The sequence below is a fragment of the Humulus lupulus genome, chromosome 1 (assembly GCF_963169125.1).
Source record: "Humulus lupulus chromosome 1, drHumLupu1.1, whole genome shotgun sequence".
In the NCBI taxonomy this organism is placed as follows: Eukaryota; Viridiplantae; Streptophyta; class Magnoliopsida; order Rosales; family Cannabaceae; genus Humulus; species Humulus lupulus.
Window position 1 is genome coordinate 166,643,247 of NC_084793.1, and position 23,819 is coordinate 166,667,065.

Sequence of the window (23,819 nt, forward strand, 5' to 3'; positions counted from 1 at the left end):
ATGATCGCATTAGTACTAGTGCTGAGTTTACTAATGAGATTGATGCAACTAAGAGCCTCACAATGACTGGTGACAGCAGCCAAGTCGCTGCAAGTTCTGGTCATGATTCTCCTCGTGCTCATGCACCCCCAACCCCGGCTGTTGCATCTCATCCTATGATTACAAGATATAAGGCTGACATATATAAACCCAAGGTGTATCTTGGACAATCTCAATGGAAGCTAAGTCATGAAGAACCTGAATCTGTTGTGTCTGCTCTTAATCACAAAGGATGGCATCAAGCCGTGACAGAGGAACACACAGCTCTGCTTTGAAATTATACATGCACTACTATAAAACTAGGCTTTCCCGACACCCAACCACGACAGTAATAGTTGACCATCGTAATTGCTTAGTAGGACTTTACGCCGACAGTTAAAAACTGTAGGCATAGAGACCAACACCAACAGCTAATAACTGTCACCGTTGCTTTGGAAAGTCGCTTTTGACCCAAACGTTGATAGTTAATTCGAGACCAATGTCAACGGTTAAAATGTGTCGCTATTGACCCCAACGCCGATAGTTAATTCGAAACCAATGTTGACAGTTAAAATGTGTCGTTATTGACTCCAACGTCGAGAGTTAATTCGAGACCAATGTTGACAGTTAAAATGTGTCGCTATTGACCCCAACGCCGACAGTTAATTCAAGACTAATGCCGACAGTTAAAAGGTATTGTTATTGACCTCAACACCAACAATTAATAAAAGCCCAATACCAACAGTTATAAAATGTCGTCGAAATTCAAATAAAAAATCTAAAAATATAATTAATAAATAATTTAATTTTGAAAATAAACTAAATATTTTTAAATATATATTTATGAAAATTATATATATATATTACAAACTTTTAAAAATAATTTTTTTTGTTTCTAAATTTTTCATATTATTAACTTTTGTATTTATAATAATTTTTATATTAAAATTTAAATTTAATTATATAATGAGATAATAGATGGATTTATGTCTCAAATTATGTATTATTTCTTGGAATGATTAATAAGTGACATTAAAATTTAGAAATGGAGAATAGATTGAATTTAAAAAAATTTACTTTTGTTAAATGAATAATTTAATTTTTTTAAAAAACTAAATTATATAAATATATATTTATAAAAATTATGTATTTATTAAAAACTTTTAAAACTAGATTTTTTTTGTTTCTAAATTTTTCATATTATTAACTTTTGTATTTATAATTAATTATTTTTATATTAAAATTTAAATAGCTATGATATAAAGAATAATATACTTAAATTTAATTTAACTACATTATTCTTTATCATATTTATAAAATTAGTGTAATATTGAAAATGAGTTGTTCTGTTTATTGGTTAAATATTGAAAATAATTTAAAAAGTTTATATTATACAAATATATTCATAAAAAGTATTAATTATTAATTTGCAATATAGAGTAGTTATTAGTTAAAATATAAGTTTTCATTAATTGTCTAATTTTTTTTAATTATTAATTCAATTAGTTATTATATATTTAATAAAAGAAGTTTTTTTAAATAAAATTTTATTAATAATACTTATTATGGTGTTCTAGTATAATTATTTTCTTGTAAAAGTAATTAAAATCATTTTTTATATAATAGTTGATTATTAAATTGTGATCCACCAATTTAATAATATATTATAAAAAATACAAAGATTATTCAAATCTCATTTAGTTGTTTGCAACCAATATTATATCCTCACCCATAATTTATTTCGCGCGAAACCAATAAAAAACCCCTCCAAAATTTTCATTTCCCTCCATACAAGTCTCTCTCTCTTCACTTTCAGCCCTGAACCCCGAATTGGGCTTATGGTTCATTTTTTCTCATTAGCACAAAATTGAAGGAGAAGAAAAAGAAGGAGTTGAACCCGAACCTTCTAATGCGGCTGAGTTCTCTCGTCGACGACGTTGGGCTCATTTTCTCTCAAGCTCCTGCCTCGGATCCCCTCTTCTCTCAAGCTCCCTCCCTCAGATCGGTGGGTAACAGATTTCTTACTCTCCAAACCCATTTCAAGGTTTGCTTTTTTTTTTTTATTTTATTTTACCGCCTATCTCACTTGTTTATATGTACATTTGTGTGTGTTTTTTTTTTATTTCTAACACGGTAGGCTCCCTCTTTCTCACATTCTCTATTACTCTCTCTCTCTCTATGTATGTATATGTATTTTATTTTAATTTCTGTTTTGTTTTACTGATTTTTTTTATTTGGTGAAAAGTCTCTCAATCAAGTTGTTATATAAGTATATATATTTATTTTATATACATATTTCAATTTTCTTCTCTACTAATTTTGTGCTCTGTTTTGTGTGTGTGAAAGGGAAAGACTTTATGGGTTTGTTGTGTGCTCACCTTAGGTCTCTTTCTGCATCCTAAATATTGTGATATCTATGTGTTTTTTTAATTTTTGTTTTGATTTATATTGTTTTTTTAGAATGTATGTGTGTACATTATTTGTGGTTTGAGATTTCTCAAATAATTTGATGGTGAACATGGTTATGGAGGATTAACGGTTGACCTTTACTATGGTGGTTTTGGAAGTGATCATGGTTATTGGGTCAAGATTGTGGAAGAGGTCGTCACTATCAGAGGCTTGGTTATGGTATTATCTCTTTGAAATAATATATATATATATACTTATATATGTTTGCGACATTTTCAATCTTTTATCATGTGTTTGGTAGTGATTATAGAAAAAACCTTGGGATTAGCTTTGTAAAATAGTTATTTGACAAGAGATTTTAAATGTAGAAAGCCTATAGGTAAGCTTAAATTAAAACATGACTGCCAAATGAAGAGGCAGTTCCTTTATATAAAAACAACCATTCCTTTATGATAAACAAATATGTTCAAAGAGAGCTTAATTTCTCACATTTGGATGATTTTACTAGATCATCAATATATCATACTTCTATAATGAAAACCATGACTCTAGCAACATTTTCGATATATGGATCTAGGTGCCATTTCATTTTTCTATGGAAAATTTTGTAATGCTTCTATTAGAGACAAGTATATAGTTTGATGTACATGTTTATTTACTTATAATTAATTTGTTTGTATGTTTGTTAATGATCAGAAAAGAAGAAAGTGCCAGAATTGAAGCAGTGGATTGAAGAATTGGAAAATGAATTGAGGTGAGCATAGACTAATAATAAATACCATCTTTGGTATATTTTGCTACTGCTTTAATGGCATATTATCTGTATTGTGCTACTGGTTTTTTGGTGTATTTTGTGACTGATTTTTGGTGTATTTTGTTATTGGGTTGAATGGATTAATATGGTAGATTTCTGGTCTATTTTGTTGTTGATTTGTGTGTAGTTTGCTACTGTTTTGTAATACCTCTATGTACTAGAAGAATAACATTTTATGAAATAGTACTATCTAACAACTGCTTGACTATTCGAATAATGTATATCCTAATTAATTGGATATACATTATTCATAGATCTAGAGATGTACACTGATGAATTATATATTATTTTTTTTGGTATTAAATATTTTAGGGATGCGTGGATTAAGAAATGGAAGATGATCATTACATAACAGCTCCTAACACTCCTGAATTTCAGCCTTCGCCTCATTTACTCAACAAAGGTATATATAGCTACTTGTCAATTTTATTAATTTGGTTCTCTCTGTTCTTATTAATCTTATAAACTATCGTATTATTATATATATATATAATACATCAACAAGCAGTTGGTGTGGGGCAAATTAAATTTAATACACTCATGTAAATTAAATAGACACGTGTGGCACAACAAGACTATATGATACACATATTAGAAACACATAACACAAAGGACATTTATTGTTAGTGTATTCATATGAATAGTTTTTATGAGAGGTGGTAGTGTGAAATTTATTGTTTTGTTTCATTGAAGATCAATTAGAATTTTGGTGAATATTCATATGAATAGTTTTTATGATTATTGCTGAACATTTTGATGATACATTTTGATGATTATTTCGATATTGATGGAGAGATATACAATTTTTTTTACTGCTTAATAATATTAAGTGGAAGTTGTTTGGCTTTTGATGATGGAATATGCTAGAATTTTTTATGAAGTATGTGTTTTTCAACTTTTAATGGTGTCTTTTGTAATTGCACAAGAACCTTATATATTTATGCCAACTTTTGATATTTGAGGGTGCTAAATAAATCTTCTAACAGTTGATTCTAAATGCCATTAATTTTTTTTTTTTGGAAGTTTACTTTTAATTATTGAAGAGTTGTATGGTTGATGTTTATAACTACACCACAGAAACTACTTTCGGCTATTCTCTTGCATTTTACTATGGCTTGACTAAGTTGAAGTATCTTCTCACATACAAAGTAAAGTACTTGAATTAGTTATTGAGTTGATATAAATTTATGTGGGGTTTAATTATTTATTATATATTTATACCTTATTCTGAGTTTAAGCTGCTGAAGAGGTTGGCATAGACTTACACTTAGTTGTTTCAGATAGAAAAGTGTTATGGTTTATGTGTGGTTTGTTTGGTATATTTATGCTACATTCATTTCATACTGATATATTATTGTATAATTTTCATTCTGCATTTCCATCAGTGAGGCATGAGTGTGAAGGAGGTTTTTAGCTTCTCTTCTCAATGTTAGTGGTGTGAGTGGTGATGAACTCTGTTGATTCTATTTCAACTCAAGAAAGAAGGAACCAAAATATATAAGCTTGTCTTGTTTGTTGTATTCAAACTCTTTGTGACTTCCCAGAGTGTCTGTCTTTGTTAAAATTTAGAGTGAAAATAATTGTCTCTACATGTTTCACCACATTGACCATAACTTCATGGGGTCTTATCTAAGCTTCTGATGTACTAATTATCGTATACCAATTTAATCATAATTATTGTTTAAAATCTCAAGAACATATATATTATATTGATTATGCCTTGGAAGTTTTGATGGGTTTTGGAATTTATTTTAGTTTTTGTTTGACTTTAATGGTGTTTATTCAGAATTGTAGGCTAAAACTCTACTTGGATATTTAAGAGAACTAAGACAATTATATAAGAGAACCAAGGCAACAATAAATTCTTTTTCAAGTTGTTGGGTATTATTTTCTTTCTTGCTTGTAAGAGTTATGTACACTGAGGTTTTTATTTATGTATATAGTTTTGTTGTGTTATACCATTGTACGTGATAGATAGATTAATTTCAATTGTAAAAGTTAGTTTTTTTTAAAAAAGAAGACAATTAAATTGTTAATATAATTAGCTCCTTGTAAAAAAATTGTTATTATAATCTATAAGTTTTTAGATTTGTATATAAATGTTTTATTTAAATTATAATTTTTAATTTAAAATAAATATAAATTAATTTTTTAAAAATTAAAAGTATAACTTTTAAGGGCATGCATTGTGGTACTAAGAAAAATTTGTCGGTGTAGCCAGCAACACCGACATCTAATAATGGTTAGTCGACTGTTGTCGTTGCTTAATAGCGATAGTTAAAAACTGTCGGGAAATCCCATTTTTGTAGTAGTGATGGTCACTTGTTCCCTACTGCCCTAGCATGAATATTGTGGGTTGCGAATAGGTTTTCAAAACCAAAAGAAATGCTAATGGTTCATTTCAACGCTACAAAGCATGCTTGGTTGCCAAAGGTTTTCATCAGAGACCCGGTCTTGACTTTGGAGATTCTTTTTCACCAGTTTTTAAATCTTCCATAGTTCGCATCATTATCACCATTGTTGTTTCTAAAGGTTGGGATATTCGCCAGCTTGACATTAATAATGCATTTTTAATGGGCATCTTACTGAAACTGTTTACATAAGCCAACCACCCGGATTTGAGCACCCTGAGTTTCCCAATCATGTCTGCAAACTTCATAAGTCACTATATGGCCTTAAGCAGGCCCCTTGTGCTTGGTTCGACCGATTGAAATGTACTCTCATCAGTTGGAACTTTAATAAATCTCGAGCTGACTCATATCTATTCTATCTTCATTCTGGTAACAAAATTATCATTTTCCTCATTTATGTGGATGATATTCTAGTCACCAACAATCATACAAGTCAGCTTCACGAGTTTACACTCAAGTTGAACAAGCTATTTGCTTTTAAGGATCTCGACAGTCTTAATTATTTTCTGGGAATTGAAGTATTCCGTGATGACACTGGCATCTATATGACCCAGTCGAAATATATTACAGAGCTTGTGCAACGGAGTAACATGCTCAACACTAAGCTTAACCCAACTCCAATGACCACGGGGAAGACACTCTCCATCACTGATGGAACTCTCATGACAAATCCTAGTTTATATCACAACATTATAGGAGGACTGCAATATCTCACTCACACTCGACCAAACATCAACTTTGCAGTAAACAAGCTCAGCCAATTTCTCAAAGCTCCTACTTCTGCTCATTGGAGTGTTGTCAAAAGAGTGATGCGGTATCTAAAGGGTTTTGTAAACTGTGGTCTTCACATCAAGTATAGCAGACACTTGAGAATCACAGGATATTTCGATGTTGATAAGGCATACTATCGTGATGATAGATCTGTGGCAGCCTATTGCGTGTATCTTGGAGACACATTAGTTTCTTGGTCATCAAAGAAACAAGTCGTTGTCTCTCATTCCAGCACCAGATTTGAGTATAGATCCTTAGCTCGTGTATCAGTCGAGATCTCTTAGATACAAGGATTTCTTCGTGAATTGAAGATGCCATGCTCCACAACACATATCACTTGGTGTGACAATTTGAGTGCTAGTGCTCTAGCATTGAATCTGGTAGACCATGCTAGAACGAATCACATTGAGTTAGACATCCACTTTGTTCGTGACAAGGTTTTACATAAGCAACTTGAAGTTCGTTTTGTGCCCTCACAAGATCAAATAGTCGATTGTCTCACCAAGAGTTTGACACCATCTTGATTTCACTTTCTCATAGACAAACTTGGCATCGTTCACTGCCCGCTACGTTTGAGAGGGGATGTTGAGAAAATAAATGTCTAAGGGTAACCGTATTTGACAGCTAGGTGTTACAACTGTCATAATATTTTGTGCATTGATTTTATTAGTGATTCGGTGCAACGTAAAAATTCTGTTCACATATGTAAATCCTTTATCACCCTATATTGACATTTTTTTTTATATATAGCCAATATTGATCTCAATCACAATTGGGCTGAGTAATACAATTGTTTGTTTATTCTCTTAATTATTTATTTCCTTCTCCACGTTCTCTATTTTCAAACTAAGAGCTCTGATTATGTGAACTCTGTATTTAGCAAGCTACAAGATAGATTGCTCTATAATAAAAAGTGTTTCCATATCTTGAACTCACTCGGCATTTGAGAAGTTCTAAAAAACAAGCTTTATATTAAAGAGAGATCTCATAATATGGACTCTATATCCAACACTCCCAAAGTGAGAACACAATATTCATTTATGTTTTGAAGGTAGAGTTCTATATTGAAAAGCTCCAACAATATGAGCTCTTTATGACAAGTGTCATACTACTCAAGACATTAACAAACTTAGTATATCAGAGCATAGTGCGGAGTAAAGAATCTTCAAGAAAACTTGTTATACCAACAACCTTGCACTTGAAGTACAATTAACATCAAATTAATCTAAAGAAGACAAAAAGTTCTCAACACTTCATTGAAGTCTTGTAGAACTAGGGGTAAATAATATCGTATTTTTTGCAATGCAAACTCTATATTCATCAAGCTCTATAATAAAAGAGTTCCCACAAATGAACTTTTTATTTAGCAATTCTAAGAAACAAGCTATATATATACTATAAAAGACTTTTCACATTGCGAACTCTATATTAGACACTTCCAAAGTGCGAGCGCGACATTCATTGATGTCCTAAAGATAAAGTTCTATATCGAAAAACTTGCACAATATGAATGTCCATACGACTCAAGACACTAACAAGCTTAATATCAAGGAGCATTATAATTAAATAAATTAAAATAGGTGAAGATTATATATAATCAAGACCTACTCAATATGTATTTTTTTAGTATCCTATAGACCTTCCAAGATATTTAATATCAAGAAAACCAAGTTAGAACCCATGAAGATCCACATTATCAACATTTGAATTATCACTAAATATTAGATTGTTATTTAAATATAAGATTGTTTGCTGAATCATAGAGAGACAATCACAACTAATTTTTTTGTTATTAAAAGATGCATTGATTAAATTGAGCCCAACGAAAATAAGAGTACTTACAATGATTGTGATGGCTCGTTCTTTGCAGTAAGAAATGAAACCCAATAACGGCCAATACTATTTCCATTGATCCAAGCTTCACCTTTTCCCATTGCACTAAGGTTTAAAGCAAGTGGATCGTTTCCCGTTGGCGAATCAAATACAACCTGCAAAAATTATCATTTTCAGTTTAATGAAGTTTAATTTCAAGTATTTACACTGAATTTTAATATAGAATCAAGATAATTCTTGAGTACTAGAGCAAAATCTTTGACTTGATCAATTTTATTTTGCAATATCGGTTTGTTTCAATTTGCATATTGTATTAATGATATTATATATTCAACTTTCTAGCTACTTCAATTCAAATTACCTTGTACCAAGTGAGTGTTGTATGATTGGAGGGGTCTTCATATTTATTCCATTCTACATTATTCGAATTTTGTTCTTTATATATTTGCAACTTCTCCCCAAGTAGTCCAACCTATAATGAGTTGAAAAGATTTGTCAGTTTTTTCTATTATATAATTTTTAAAAAAATAACAAAACAAATTTTAGATATTATCATAGTAATAAAGTGTATGTTTTAAATACGTAAATAGTTGAAATTATAAAATTAGTTCGTTGTGGCTACCTGATACCCCCATTCGTAATCTGTAAAATCGTAAGACTCATTTCCAGATTTGCTATAAATTTCTACTTTAGTTAACCCAGCAATTCTCTTTTCTAGGAAAGCACCAGAATCCTTAGCAAAAAGCACATGGTAGGGAAAATAAAAAAAAATTATGAAATGATAAGATGAATAAATTAATTAAAGTTTAAACTTTAAATGAATGTTATAAAAAAAGGTTACCGGAAGTCCAACCATAACACTGAGCAAAGAAATATTATTTATTCCACCATTAAGAATAAGAGGACTCTCCAAGATGAATTTACTATAACTTTTATTTCCATGTGCATTTCCTGGAGATGTATAAAACCAAATGAAAAAGTAGAGTATAATAATAGATAGTTTCTATTCTTCTATAATGCTACGAAAAATTAATAATAATAATAATAATAAGAAAATGAGTAGAAATGAGATGACCTACGCTGTTACAATTCCATTAGCAAGTTCTCATATGTCTTATTCCAAAAATTGAGTATAGCAAAAACTGAGAATATATTTTATTTGTGGAAGTCATTTTGTTTTGCTTAAAAGTTGAAGAGAAAAGGTTCTGCCAAATTAGAACATATTAATTTTTAGTATAACATAGAAAGTAAACTTATAAATTAAATTTATTAACTGATAAAGAATGTCATTGTGAGTCTATGATATAGATATTTGCTTAAAAAACTATCAAGGTCATAGAAGTAGTTAAACTAGAATAAAAGAAACGAAGTGTCAAAATGATCAATTATGTGCATTGTTCTAATTTATAAAATACCATATAATAAAGACCTCGATTTTAGTGAAAACCTAAAAAACTATTCCAGTGTTAGGACTAATTAACATGTACAAGTTTATTGAGATATTATTGAGATATTCTCTTAATGTTTTGTATATATGGATAACCGTGAGTTTAGGAATTAGATTAGAATTACAGCTCTAGTTTCCTTTTTTCTAGTTATCTGTTTTCTATTCTTTTGTATATATATACGACTAAAATACATCAATAAGATCAAGTCATTCATGATTTCTTCATGGTACCAGAGCCACACGGCTAAGATACACGATCGGCAATGGCTGACGGTAACGATACCACTATGGTTGGATCTTCGGTCAATGGGCAAAGAAACTCTTCCAATGATGCAGCCACCACGTCAAACACTGCTGCCTCTCTTCCTCACCTAAGTGCAACACAATGGCAAACTATCGCTACTATGTTTGGTAATACTCATTCCTCTACCGACCGTTTACATGGTGAGTTTTCCAGAATTTCTTGGATTATTGATACTGGTGCTTCTAATCATGTGACGGGGGATGAATCTTGTTTGTTTAATGTTCATGATATTGCCGCATGTCCCGTCGGACTCCCTGATGGCCAAAAATTAATTGCTACTAAAGAGGGAAGTGTGAGACTCTTGGAAGGATTATTTCTTAAAAATATTCTTTATGTCCCTAAATTGCACTGCAACTTAATTTCAATTACACAACTCATTGATGACATGCACTGTTTTGTACAATTTGCTTCTAATATGTGTGTTATACAGGAACGTCATTCGAGGAAGCTGATTGGAACGGGTGAACGGAGAGATGGACTTTACTACTTCTGGCCACCGTCTACAATGCAAGCTATCTCAGTGGATGGCTCTTCATCTTCGTTGGAACTTTGGCATCAACGTCTTGGACATCCTTCAGAGAAAGTAGTAAAGTCATTACCTTTCCTACGTAATTCTAGTGATAAATTAAATAAGGCATGTGATGTGTGTCCTCGTGCCAAACAAACTCGTGATTCTTTTTCTCTTAGTGACCATAAGGCCTCCCGAATTTTTGAATTAGTACATTGTAACTTATGGGGTCCTTACAATACTGTTTCTTCATGTGGGGCTCGTTATTTTTTGACTATTGTGGATGATTTTTCCCGAGCTATATGGGTTTATTTGTTGATTGATAAATTGGAGGTGTTTAAAATGTTTATGTCGTTTTTTGCTATGGTTGATCGACAATTTGGTCAAAAGGTTAAGATTGTTCAGAGTGATAATGGGACAGAATTTAATTGTTTGCAAGATTATTTTCTTTCAAATGGGATTTTCTTTCAAACCTCTTGTGTGGGGACTCCACAACAAAATGGTAGAGTTGAACGTAAGTGTTATACCAAAAAATTGGAGAATGCATCCTAGGAGGCTAAGGAGAATGCATTCTAGGAGAGCTAAGGGGAGTGATCCTAGGAGACCCCAAGGAGGATGTGGTCCTAGGAGACCCCAAGGGAGTGGTCTTAGGAGACCCCAAGGAGAAAGTGGTCTTAGGAGACCCCAAGGAGGATGTGGTCCTAAGAGACCCCAAGGGTGTGTAGGAGGCAAGCCTCCCAAGGTTTCCTAAGTGTTGGCTCGAACGTGTCCAAGGTAAGTAGCTAAGGAGGAGGAGTCTCATGCAAGAGGAAGGAGACTTAGATTTTGATAAGGAGAGCCTATACAATGTTCGATCGGACATGTTTGGGAGATGCTAAAGGAGAATGCCTTGACCTTGTCCAAGGTGAGATGTTATGGAGGAGGTTGCCTCAATGTTGTCCAAGGTGAGGTGCCAAGAAGGTTGCCTCAATGTTGTCCAAGGTGAGGTGCCAAGGAGGTTGCCTCGGACCACCTTGGTCCGAGGAGAATCCAAGGAGATTGGTTCAAGGAGGAACATGGCATGCTAGAGGAGAGTGCCATGTTAGAGGAGAGAAGTGCATGTCCTACCACCATGCACGTTCAACCCACGAAAACATGTCCTACCACCATGTTAGAGGAGAGAAGTGCATGTCCTACCACCATGCACGTCCGACCAACACTTGCATGAGTGGTCAGTAGGAGGTGGATCAACTAGCTAGAGGAGACTAAGTCAAGATTCCCAGAGACAGCTTCAACAACATACGCGGGAATCTCTCATTCTTCCCACAAATGGGGGGTTTGTTACATTTCGAATTTTGAATGTTTAAATGTAATAAATATAATAAAATATCCCTATCATAAGGGGATATCAGTTGAGGATCTCAGGCCTATAAATAGAGAGCTGATGGGATGAGAGAAGGGGCTTCTTCTGCTTCTTCTTTCTAGAGAGAGAAAATTGAGTCTGTCTATTCTAGAGAGAGAAAGTGCTGAAATTAGAGAGAATTCTTGTATTTTCACAATCTGTACTGAAGAAACTCAGTTGGTTCAGTCCATCTGATCTTGAGTACGGATCTATAAATCACGACTCTAAGTGGATTAGGCTATTACCGACAATCGGGGCTGAACCACTATAAAAATCTCCTGTGTTATTTACTTTTCTTGTATATACCGTCTGTTGTCGTTTTTATTTCTCTTGAAGGCTTGTCGTTATTGGCGTTCTCACGTCGTTGGCTAAAAACGCAGTCAACAGTAAGCATCGTCATATTTTAACAGTGGCAAGGGCCTTACGTTTTCAAAGTCATCTTCCTCTTTATTTTTGGGGTGAATGTGTCTTAGCAGATTCTCATTTGATCAATCGAACACCCTCAAGTGTTCTTCAGAATAAAACACCTTATGAAATTTTATTTCATACTTTGCCAATTTTTGATGAATTGCGAGTGTTTGGTTCCTTGTGTTATGCCCATAATCAACGTGCTAAGAATGATAAATTTGCAAGTCGCAGTCGAAAATGTATATTTGTTGGGTATCCTTTTGGTAAGAAAGGATGGAGACTTTTTGATCTAGAAAATAAAAGTTTTTTTGTTTCTAGGGATGTTAAGGTCTTTGAAAATCAATTTCCTTTTGCTGAAAATGATCCTTCCACTATTAGCTCTACATATAATTATGGCAGCATGAGTTTAGGTGATGATGACTTTGATTTTAATCTTTTTGGTGATTCTGAACCATTGTCTAATGAACCTGAACCTACAAATGAATCCTCCCCACTACATGTCACCACCCAAATTCCAACAACTACCACTTTAGAGCCTACTCTCCCTTTTCCTGTAGCACAGTCTAGCCCGACTGCTGTACAGAGTCCTGTTCAGTCCACATCTCCACTCCAACATCCATCTACAAGGGGGGTAGCAGGGGCTGCTCCGAATTCTATCAATGACACTCACATGGGACGTGGACTCCGTGAAAAAGTTCCATCCACTCGGCTTCGTGACTATGTTACTAATTCTGTTATCACACAAAGTCCATCTGCTATCTCTCTAAGTTCACCCACGCCATCAGCTCCCTCTGGTACGCCCTTTCCTATAACACATTATATTAACTGCGCAAAATTTTCTGCTAGCCATCGGCAATTTCTTGCCGCTGTTACTGTAGGTTGTGAACCAAAATCATTTAAAGAAGTTATGACAGATGAAGGATGGCGTCATGCTATGCACACAAAAATTCGTGCTTTAGAGGATAATGGTACTTGGACTATGGAAAAATTACCTCCTGGTAAACATGCTCTTGGTAGTCAATGGGTCTATAAAATAAAGTACAACTCTAATGGTAGTGTTGAACGGCTCAAAGCTCGTTTGATTATTTTTGGTAATCATCAAATTGCCGGGATCGATTATAACGAGACTTTTGCACCTGTTGCAAAAATGGTCACCATTCGTGCTTTCTTAGCCATTGCAGCATCTAAAAATTGGGAGCTGCATCAGATGGATGTGCATAATGCTTTTTTGCACAGGGATCTCAATGAAGAAGTCTATATGAAGCTTCCTCTTGGTTTTGGGTCTTCTCAACCTGATATGGTGTGTCGTCTTCGAAAGTCCTTATATGGCTTGAAACAGGCACCGAGGTGTTGGTTTTCCAAACTTGTCACTGCTTTACGAGAGTATGGCTTTCTACAATCCTATGCTGATTATTCTCTCTTTACTTATACTAAGGGTAATACTCAAATCAATGTTTTGGTGTATGTTGATGATTTAATTATATCTGGGAATAATTCCGCTGCTTTGAAGATCTTTAAGAACTATTTAAGCACGTGTTTTCATATGAAGGATCTCGGGGTTCTTAAATATTTCCTCGGGATTGAGGTAGCTCGAAGTCCTGATGGTATATTTCTTTGTCAACGAAAGTATTCTCTTGACATCATTTCTGAGACTGGTGTTCTGGGTGCTAAGCCCGCATCTTTTCCCATTGAGCAGCCATTCACGATTTCTTCAAAGTTAAAGTATTATTTATAAAAAAAATATTATGGCTGAATATATATTCTTTCCCAACTAATGTCATTGTTAACTATAATAAAAGTGTATGACTAAATGCTAATTTTTATCTTAAGGAGAGTTATAGTTACGGCCAAAAATAATATAAAGGCATCCATTTCTTAAAAAACAAAATTATTACACATTTACTTTTAAGTAAAATGACTAAAATATATTATTTTTAATTATATTTATAAAATTTCAAGCTTAGTAACTACATATCAATTCTAATGAAATTTAAAATTATTTAAAAAAAAATTAAACTAAGTCTTTCTAATCTTTTAAAATTATATTCATGAAGAGCAAAGCAATAAAACTTTCATATTACAAAAATCATATAATATAAAAGTAATTTTATTATGTTTTGAATGCTTTTTCATAAATTTATACCTGAGACAGTATTAAGTATTTGTATTTATTAAATTTTTGTAAGAAAATTTTAAATTTGTATTTGGAAAAAAAAAACTTAATTTTTTTAATTTTAAATGAGGTACATTTTTTTTAAAAAAAAGATCGATGCAAAATTATAAAAAAATTTATGAAATTAATTATAGTTATCCTTATTTTAAATCTTACTATATTTTTACCTATGGCTAATATGCTATTTGTAAATAAAGACATATATATTTATTTTATATTGTAGTGAATTATTTTTTAAATGAACTAATGAAACACAGAACAACACACGCATAAATATTCGAAATTTATCAATGTACAACTTTAAATTATTTAAAACACTAGCTAATGTTATCTATCACACAAGGTCATAAAAATTGTTGTGATATGGCTCTTTTCTATTAATCAGCATGGCTAGTTTCAACATTAATTTGTTTCTATTTCATGCTAAGAGATATATAAATGATTATTTTGTCAATAAAAAAATATAATTCTATAAGAAAACTAGTTGTGCCTATGATGTAGTATATGTTTTAAAGCTCTAACAAACATTTATAGATATATAGTCTGAGTATATATTGATGATATGATGTTTTTATTTCAAAATATGGGATAAATTCTAGTCCGTGAGGGAATTAGTTCTATTAATAAATTTGAGCTATTGTTCCAAACTACATAAATAAATTTGAGCTATTGTTAAGTTTTATAATAAAATGGTCGTAAGTTTTTTAATAAAGTAAGCACTCAAGTATAATTGTAATCTTTGATATAAATTCCAATTTTAAACTCATAAAGGTTATAACTTTTTTTTTGTCGCACATAAAGGTTACAACTTTTTTACAAAATAAAATCCAATTTTTTTAAACATTAGATTATGAATATAAATATATTATTGGGCTAGTTTGGTTTTTAGTCTGACAAAGGGGCTACAACATCTTTTATAAAATTTACTTATTTAAAGCTATAATTTATATATTTGAGATTAAACTTTATTAAAAATAACTTTTGATGACGGTTGAATTTACTTAAAAAAAAAGATTATGAAAGATCGATTTATTGATAAAATTGGCTTCTTCATGAGATAAAAATCTATCGCTTATTAAGTGATAATGATAATATCAAAGTGCTAATGAAGGCGTGATGTGGTTCTATTTCTATATCTTACCCAAATAGACCCCATTCAAAAAAGCATGTGCCACGTGTGCAAGAGACTCTGCATGAAGTATTGCTTCAATTGAAGAAATATTGTGGTCGAACCTGTAAATAACAAAACGAACGATCAGTTAATAAATTGTGTTAAGGTGGTGATGAAACATTATGAAGTGTTACTATCATCAAATTGTGTCAAGAAATTATATGTCGGCAACAAATGAGTGAATATAATCATAGAAATTTATATTATATATATAGTTATGTGTATATGTACATTATTCTTAGATTTTCTAATGTAGGAATTTACCTCAGAGTATACCAAATATAATCTGTTTCATCTTTGGTCATATTCATGTGCTCAAGTAGTGTATTAGCTCTTATTTTGGTATCTTCAAAATTTGGAATAACTTCCCTATATTTTGTCCACATGTTTGTTGATTCAAACCTTAGAATTGGTCTTCTAATTCTCATATTGGAATTCGTATTTACCTGCAAATATTATAATTAAAAAAATATATTGAATAAAAGTGATACTTCTATATGTGTATGTACTTAAATATTATATTTGTACTTATACGACATGTAAGGAAAAACGAAAATCATACTACACGAACACAAACATATTTGGACAAATATTGCAATAACTCAACATGATCGCGTTTGGAGAGTATATTTGGATAATTTTTATCATGTGATTTTATAATAAAATTGAAGAGGATATTGAAAAGTGAATCCAACAACCTAAATATTCTTTTATGGGATTTAATTCTTTTGAAAATCTTAGGATAATTTATCCTTTCTAATTCTCCATCTTTATGTATTTCAATAATAAGGAAAAAAAATTACAATTTTCCATCTAATTTGTTTTTTTTAGTTTATTATTGGCAAATGATTAACTCATTCATTCTTCTATATTTTCTCTTTTATATTTTTTTATACTCTTAATAATGTGTGTTTGGTACTAATAAGTAGTGTTTACTAAACATTTACCGTACTTTGATACTCATTTTGATTATGGGAGTACTTGTTTTATAATGGAACTTATACTGTCATTATTTAGAGAAATCATACTCTCTTTTTTTCTAAGAACCTTATCGTAATTTGAAGAAATCATAGTAGTGAAGATATTGTGAATACGATTCACAATGTTCTTGGAATGCAAATAATGGTGTTTCAAGCATATAATTATATAGTATATGAACTTAATAATGATATTGATAAGATATTATCTATTTTTAAGGAGACAAATTAAAATTATTTCTTTTATAATATTCCCATATTCGATACATCAATGCATTCATCGTCACAATGAAACGGTTCTTGACTCAAAATCGCCATCACTTTAGTTTCAATGATCGATAAACAATAATATTTGATTATTTAAGTCTCTAAGTTTTCTTGATTTGGTAGAGCATTAGTTAACTTATATTTTAAGCAAAAATATAATCAAGGATAAAAATAAATGGATTCCAAGAAGAACAGCAAAAGACTTCAAGACAAGTGTACTTAAGATTGAAATATCATTTCTAACCTTGTAAATTGATTTACATGCATCACACCTAAAAGGATCATATATTGGCTCACTAATTTGTTTTATAACTTATATAAAAAATTGATTTTCAAATATATAATATTATTATGTTTTGTGGAAATTAAGAACATTTGTTTACATACAATACCAGTATTTATACATATATTGAAAACATAAAAAATGAGTTTAAAGAATAGGCCCAAACATTTTTTTTATTAAAAATATAGAGTTTCCTTTTATTATCATAACACTGGTCAATCGGTTTTGCTCAAGACAACAATCTCCAATTACCTACGCTCCAATGACTCTAAATGGCTATATTTTGTTTTCCTCTATAAATAGTATTATTTCTAAGTATTGTATACACTTTCTACCATCCATATATCATATACGTACAAGCTCTATAAGGTTCTAAATCTTCATTTCTTCAAATATTTTTTCACACACTTTGTGCCAAATTTGATTCATTCACTTATGTATGTGTGCATATCTCTCTAGGTTCTTACATTGTAATTTATAATCTCAGAAAGAGTTTGCCATTGTATTCATGTACTCTATCATCTTTGTATTTGTGAGATTGGCACCGAATCAACAATCCGAGTTTATTGGTGAGATTGACACTGAATCAACAATCCGAGCTTATGGTGAGGTTGTCACAGGATTAACAATCTCACTTATTCAAACTCTTTTATACTGCTTCAAACTCTTATGTCCATTCCATCTAAAAAAACCCTTAAACCAGTGAATCTGGGGATAAAGGCCTAGCAAACTAGAACAAAATCAAACATGTACAAGAGGGGGTTCGGGGGGATGTGCTTCCTGAAAGGGTTTAGTTTGTGTAACCTCACAGGGTTTAAGGGGATTCACCCCTGAAATGATGCAATGAAACAATTGAGTAAACTACGGGTGTAGGGCACGAACTCATCACTGTTTCTAACCAGTAGTTGTTTTGTCAACCTACTACTCTTCTTTGTTCTCTAATTTAACCAGTAAGATTCAGGCGACTAAGCTACATTGAGTTATTTAGTGTTGTCGGTCCCTGCCTGCATCCTTCTCTAACACTGCCACTTGGAGTCAACTTTTGAGGCTCCGGTACTTTTGTCTAGAAAGTATGTCCTAAGCATAATCTCTCTTTTCTTTTTCTTCCATTTGATTTTGACTCTTCTTTGGCCACGAAGATAACCTTGCAACAATTCAATAGCAATCACAAAGAAAATTAAAGTTTCACCAAAATGTAAATTATTTATACACCAGACAATCGTAGAACGGATGAGTGCATATTTTATGCTCTCATTATTATCTCTTTTATATTGTTTTGGTGTGTTTACCTCAAGTTTTTATGTAGATTTAATATGTTACCCTAAAGTGTGGAGGATTAAGCTTGATTGATAATTTTGTGACCAAATGGAATCTTCAAGTCTGATTTTGACTATGTTTAATTCATTTTTTGGAGATCTTGTGAAATACAAAGTTGTAAATCTCTTTCTTATCTTTCTAAAATATGTTAAATAGCTGTATTTAGAGTTCAGCTGAAAATTTTATGCATGTTTTACTGAGCAAAATTAAATTGGGAAGAAAAAAAACGACTACGCCACAAATTTCATGAATTTTTTTTTCATTCGTGTTTTATTCAAATTTGAATTTGAATAAGACAAAGATATACCTAGGGGCTAAAGCATGACCAAAAGGCCTATATAAAAGGAAGAGAAACACATTAGAACCATCTAGAGAGCAAGATTCCATAATTTTTCAACATTTTTCATCTTTTTTTTTTTCTTTTTCTTAGATTTTTAACTTTACACTGGGAATATGAACAACATCACGGGTGGCTAGCTTTCTTAATTGTTAGGGTTTAGATGGATTTTTTTTATTATGATTCTTACTTTTAAGATTTAATACAAAGTTTATTTTATTCAATTATTGGTCACTTTGGTTTATTGATGCTATAATTGTGATTTATATATTGTCATGCATTATATGATTATAATTAGGGGTTTATCTAGATTGTGAGAATTATTACTCCAGAGGGGAACATTTAAATAATTAGGCAGATGGTATAACAACTTAAGTAGTGTGAGATCCAAAGAAAAATAATTATCTAGGTAACCAAAATAATTCTAGGTTTTGAAATCGAGAGTTAAAATATTTAGAATTATTTCTAGAGTTAAACTTGATGAAAGTAGGGATAAATGATTGTATAGAGATATAGGCTAGGTGTCATTTACACCTTCTTTATGTGGCACTTGAGACAGGGTATAGAGATAAAACAATGCTCTAGGTTCTTGAGATTATTTGACTTAGTTAGGCACATCAATGAATAGGATGGGAATAATTTAAAAGTGAAGTCAAAACCTTAACAATAATTAATATCTTTGAGTTTTTCCAGTTGATTTTTTTGTTTACTTTTGCAATTTAAGTTATCTTTAATTTTATATTCTTTCAACATTCAGAATTAATCACTTAGATGAAATTATGATTTCTTATTCACTGTACTTAATATATTTGCTTCATTTTAATCATTGTGCGATGATATTGGTATGTGACCACTTTGTTACTTGTTTTATTTGTGCACTTGCAAGCGTATCATTTATTTTTCGCAACAATAGCGTCAGCAACTACTCTGTAGATAGAGAGTTAATCATGTGTCGGTGTAGGGATGGATGTAGCCAAGTGGATCAAGGCAGTGGATTGTGAATCTACCATGCGCTCTGCTAAATAAAATTTATGCAAAGCATCGCAATGGGATAAGGTGAGGTGAGTGAAAGATTTGACATTTCAACTAAGTAGTGCTTTATCAATTCCTACTAGTTGCTACTGAAAAATGAGTCGACACATACTCTTATCAAACATCAACCACTGAGAAAGGTAAGTGAATCTTAAACTTCTAATAATGAGAAGGCTTTTGAATCGATTAGACCTAAAGTCACTAAAACATAAAAAATAAAAAGGAGCTATTCCAGTAACAAACCTACTATGCAATGCTAGCCTCCCACTAGAGATTGAGTGACTAGCTACTTCTCATAACATCTTTAGTGGGCTTTCCAGTGTGAGGGAGTGTCATGAACAAGGATCGCTCACCAACTAGGTTATATTGGAGCAACCTTTTTTAGAACATTTTTACCACCCATATTCTAGGACAAGGGGTGGAATGACCTCTCGATCTACTTTCTACAACCTAGGAATAAAAAGTCATCTAGGTGGAAGGTGTTATGATTGGTTTAACACAAAGCCTAAATGGGTTTCCAGAAGGAGTTGTAAAATGCTTATCGATTTTACATAATGGAGGTGTGAAATTTGAGTTTGAGTTGTAGGCATTCAAAAATTATATTTTTGGGTCTAAAGTAATACAATGAGCTATCTAAGCATATCCAAAAAGTTTGGGAGAAATTGGAGTAGTGTAAGGTTAATTTTGAACACTTTGACCAGAGGCTAGGCAACATGTCGCAACTTACTAGGCAGCATGTCACCTATCCCATGCATAAAAACATGTAAAGCAACAAGTGATACATCACATGTTACAAGGCAGTGTGTCGCCTATGACTAGCATCATGTCACTATACAACAGGCGACATGTCGTCTGTCACTAACATGGCTAATGTATTTTTGGCTCCAAAATTCAAAACCTAAAAGCTTTAATCCTATTGGTTTAAGTTAATGGCTGTGCCTACAATATAAAAGGGGTAATTTACAGTTGAAAAGTATTGATCGCATAGCCTACCTCTCTCTCTATCTATCTATCTCTCTTTGTCTCTCTAACTCTCAATAACACTTTTAAGAATCGCTTGACTTGTATGATTTTCAAGGCTTGTTGAATCCCAATTCGTATTTCACTACTATAGAAACTTTAGGCAACTTGGGAAAGGCTTAGTGCCTTAATTAGTGTGACAAGAGGGCATAATTGGATTTATATATGGTATTACGTGATTTTATTGAATATTTATGTGATTATGTGAATTACATGAGTTATATTATAATACGAATTATTATGGATGTTTAAGTGTATTAAATGTGCTTAAAGGCCCGCATTTGTTATAAATTAGAACATTTGTAATTTTGACCCGTTGAGGGTATATTTGCAATTATATGTGCTATTTGATTGAGACCACATTATTATGTTGATATATTTGAGATAGTCGGCTGGAGTCGGTTCTTTTGAGCAATGTAGCATAAAAGTCCCAACAAGAATAAATACCCGGCTCGGGGTGAGCATAGGGGTATTTTGGGTAAATTGGTGAATTACTAGGACTCATTGGGGTATGAGTCATATTTGAGGAAAATATTTGTATTTTGTGCTTAGTGGAATTAATTGAGTGTTTTAAGTGTAATTTGAGGTTTAGCGGGAAAGTGGTGTCACATGACCTTTTTTCCCTTGGGGCTTAAAGGAAAGACTTAGTAGGCAGAGGCATTATGGTCGTTTGCCAGGAGTATAGCTTAAAACTTGGCTAAGTCTGAAGCAAACCTCACACCCACGTTTGAAAAGAAATTTTTGAACTTCAAGCTTATAGGCCATCCTTGGTGGGAATTGGAAGCTGGTTCTTGGGGATTAGAGGTTGTCAAGCTAGGAATCCAGCTGGGGGAAGCTCGAATTCTAGGAGGGGTTTCTGCTAGGCTCGAGAGGAAAGGGTCTCACTCGGGGTCACTATATTTATATCTCAGTACTTGAGGTAAGAAAACTAAACCTGCATTGATATTAGGGCTTGAGCCCAGTTATTGAACGTGGTTATAACCACACTTGGAATGTTTGTTTAAGCATAAACGAATGTATTATAATGTCGTGGTCGGCATTAGCATGTGGAATGCAGGCTATTATGGCTAGGCCAATCTGGAAGTGCGATACTCGCTTATACGACTCTATAGTCACTTGAAAGAAAGAAGCACAATACGCACTTGTACAGTTCAATAGCCGCTTGAAAGAAAGGAGTGCAATATGCGCTTGTACGACCCTACAACCGTGTAAATAAACTAAATGCATGCTTGAGTGTTGATTACAACCGCTAGGCATGCTATTAATGATTTATAATATGTTGGATATTTGGTTATGTTAATATCTGTGTTTTCTTGCTGAGTTTTTGCTCACAAGTGCTACGTGGTGCAAGTAAGGGCAAAGAGAAGTTGGACCAGCCATGAGTTGGAGAGCTTCGGGGGCGTTGTGTGCATATGCGGCCTACTCGGTCACCATGATTGAGATATCTTTTGAGCATCTAGATCTGTCGATCATTTTGCCGCTTAGGACGGGTATTGTAATTGTTTGTCTTGTAACAATTTATAAACTCTTTTTGGGATCCCATGTACATACTAAACTCTTTTAATCAAAAGCATTACTCTCTTGGCCAAAACATTTAGTACCTAACTTATTTATTAATCTTAATCACATGTTTAAGTCCAAATGACTCGTTTAGCGAGTTAAGCACTATTTTAAACATACAATGTAACGGTCCTGGATTAGTAGGGCTTTACAACTTGGTATCAGAGCTGCCAAGGTTTATTGGTTCCTGAAGATTGGTTGGGCATGTACACTCGCCGCTAAAGATAAGCTTGACTTAGGGTTTGGTAACTAATGATATGACTATGTGCTTAATTGTTTAATTGATATATATATGCCTTATTTTCATGCTTTAATAGGGAGCATGAGTTATATTGATAGGGTCTGGCCCTTGACTGGTATGTGAATATGAAAAGATGTGCTTCTCAACACTATTGTTGCTTCTAAATACTAAGAACATGCTTATTAGTACTATGGTTGAACATGAATATGAAAATGCATGATTATTAGCATGACTGTTATATGTGAAAGCTATTAAAATGCTTAGTGGCATTGTTATTGCAATTGAATGCTTATTAGTGTGGTTTTTGGAACGTGGGGGTGGTGATGGGTATCGTTATCATTTCCTGATGAGCCGAATCATTGATTGTGGATATACTTGGAAATTATGCTTCCAAGGCAATCAAATAGACTAGTCGGCGCCGATCCAGGCTAGAGATGATGACCATGGTCAAAACCCTCCGCTAGCCCCTGAGAACTGGCAACAGATGTTTGTTGAAACGCAGGCCAAATTACAAAGACAAGAGGAAGAGATCTGCTTGTTGAGATAGAAGGTTCCGTCAGGGAATGCTGCACCAGTTGTGCCACCTGTCGTGGTACCAGTTTCACAATAGTAGCCAGGGACTGAGAATAGGTGGGAGCCTTTATATATGAACAATTAAGAAAGCAGCACCCTTCTACTTTTGAGGGAGGGCCAGACCCACTACGAGCAAAGCAATGGATGAGTATGACTACCTCCATCCTAGATTTCATGATGGTGGTAGGCAACGAGAGAATGGCATGCGCCGCATATATGTTTCAGGAGGATGTTCGCATCTGGTGGGAGGTGGTATCCCAGACTCATGATGTGACTACACTGAGCTGGGAAGAGTTTACAGATCTATTTTATGAGAAGTATTACAACGATGCAGACAGAGTTGCAAAAACAAATGAGTTCACCAATTTGGTCTAGGGAAATATTTGTTTGATGGATAAATGTTATGATAGCCCAGCATGCCAGGATCACCTCCGTACCTGGAATTATGACTTATGCTCAGGTAGTGGAGAAGGCTCTTACTGCTGAGGGCACAGAGTACAAGATTTGGCGTGAGAGCGCTGCCAGGCAAGATACAAGGAGGGTGGTGCCTCCATTTGCAGGATA

At 32.9% G+C, this 23,819-nt stretch overlaps 1 protein-coding gene and 1 long non-coding RNA gene across 5 annotated transcripts in view; one reads left to right on the top strand and one right to left on the bottom strand.

Annotated features, from left to right (window-relative positions):
- Positions 1–23,819, bottom strand: part of LOC133800123 (beta-galactosidase 6) — an 86,840-nt gene that overhangs the window by 4,387 nt on the left and 58,634 nt on the right. For both annotated transcript variants that reach the window (XM_062238094.1, XM_062238091.1), the window contains 6 exons: positions 15,913–16,094; positions 15,619–15,710; positions 9,098–9,207; positions 8,879–8,989; positions 8,618–8,728; positions 8,266–8,411 (listed from right to left, as the gene is read on the bottom strand). In XM_062238094.1, the coding sequence (XP_062094078.1) occupies positions 8,266–8,411; positions 8,618–8,728; positions 8,879–8,989; positions 9,098–9,207; positions 15,619–15,710; positions 15,913–16,094 (752 nt within the window). The remainder of the gene's footprint in view (positions 1–8,265; positions 8,412–8,617; positions 8,729–8,878; positions 8,990–9,097; positions 9,208–15,618; positions 15,711–15,912; positions 16,095–23,819) is intronic.
- On the top strand, positions 1,749–4,767 carry LOC133800132 (uncharacterized). 3 transcript variants are annotated; one of them, XR_009876443.1, is made up of 4 exons: positions 1,749–2,062; positions 2,586–2,646; positions 3,124–3,181; positions 3,554–4,767. It is a non-coding gene; the product is annotated as an uncharacterized LOC133800132 (long non-coding RNA). The 3 variants fall into 3 exon arrangements; XR_009876442.1 differs by having other exon boundaries at positions 1,757–2,646; positions 3,554–3,644; positions 4,627–4,767; XR_009876441.1 differs by having other exon boundaries at positions 1,756–2,646.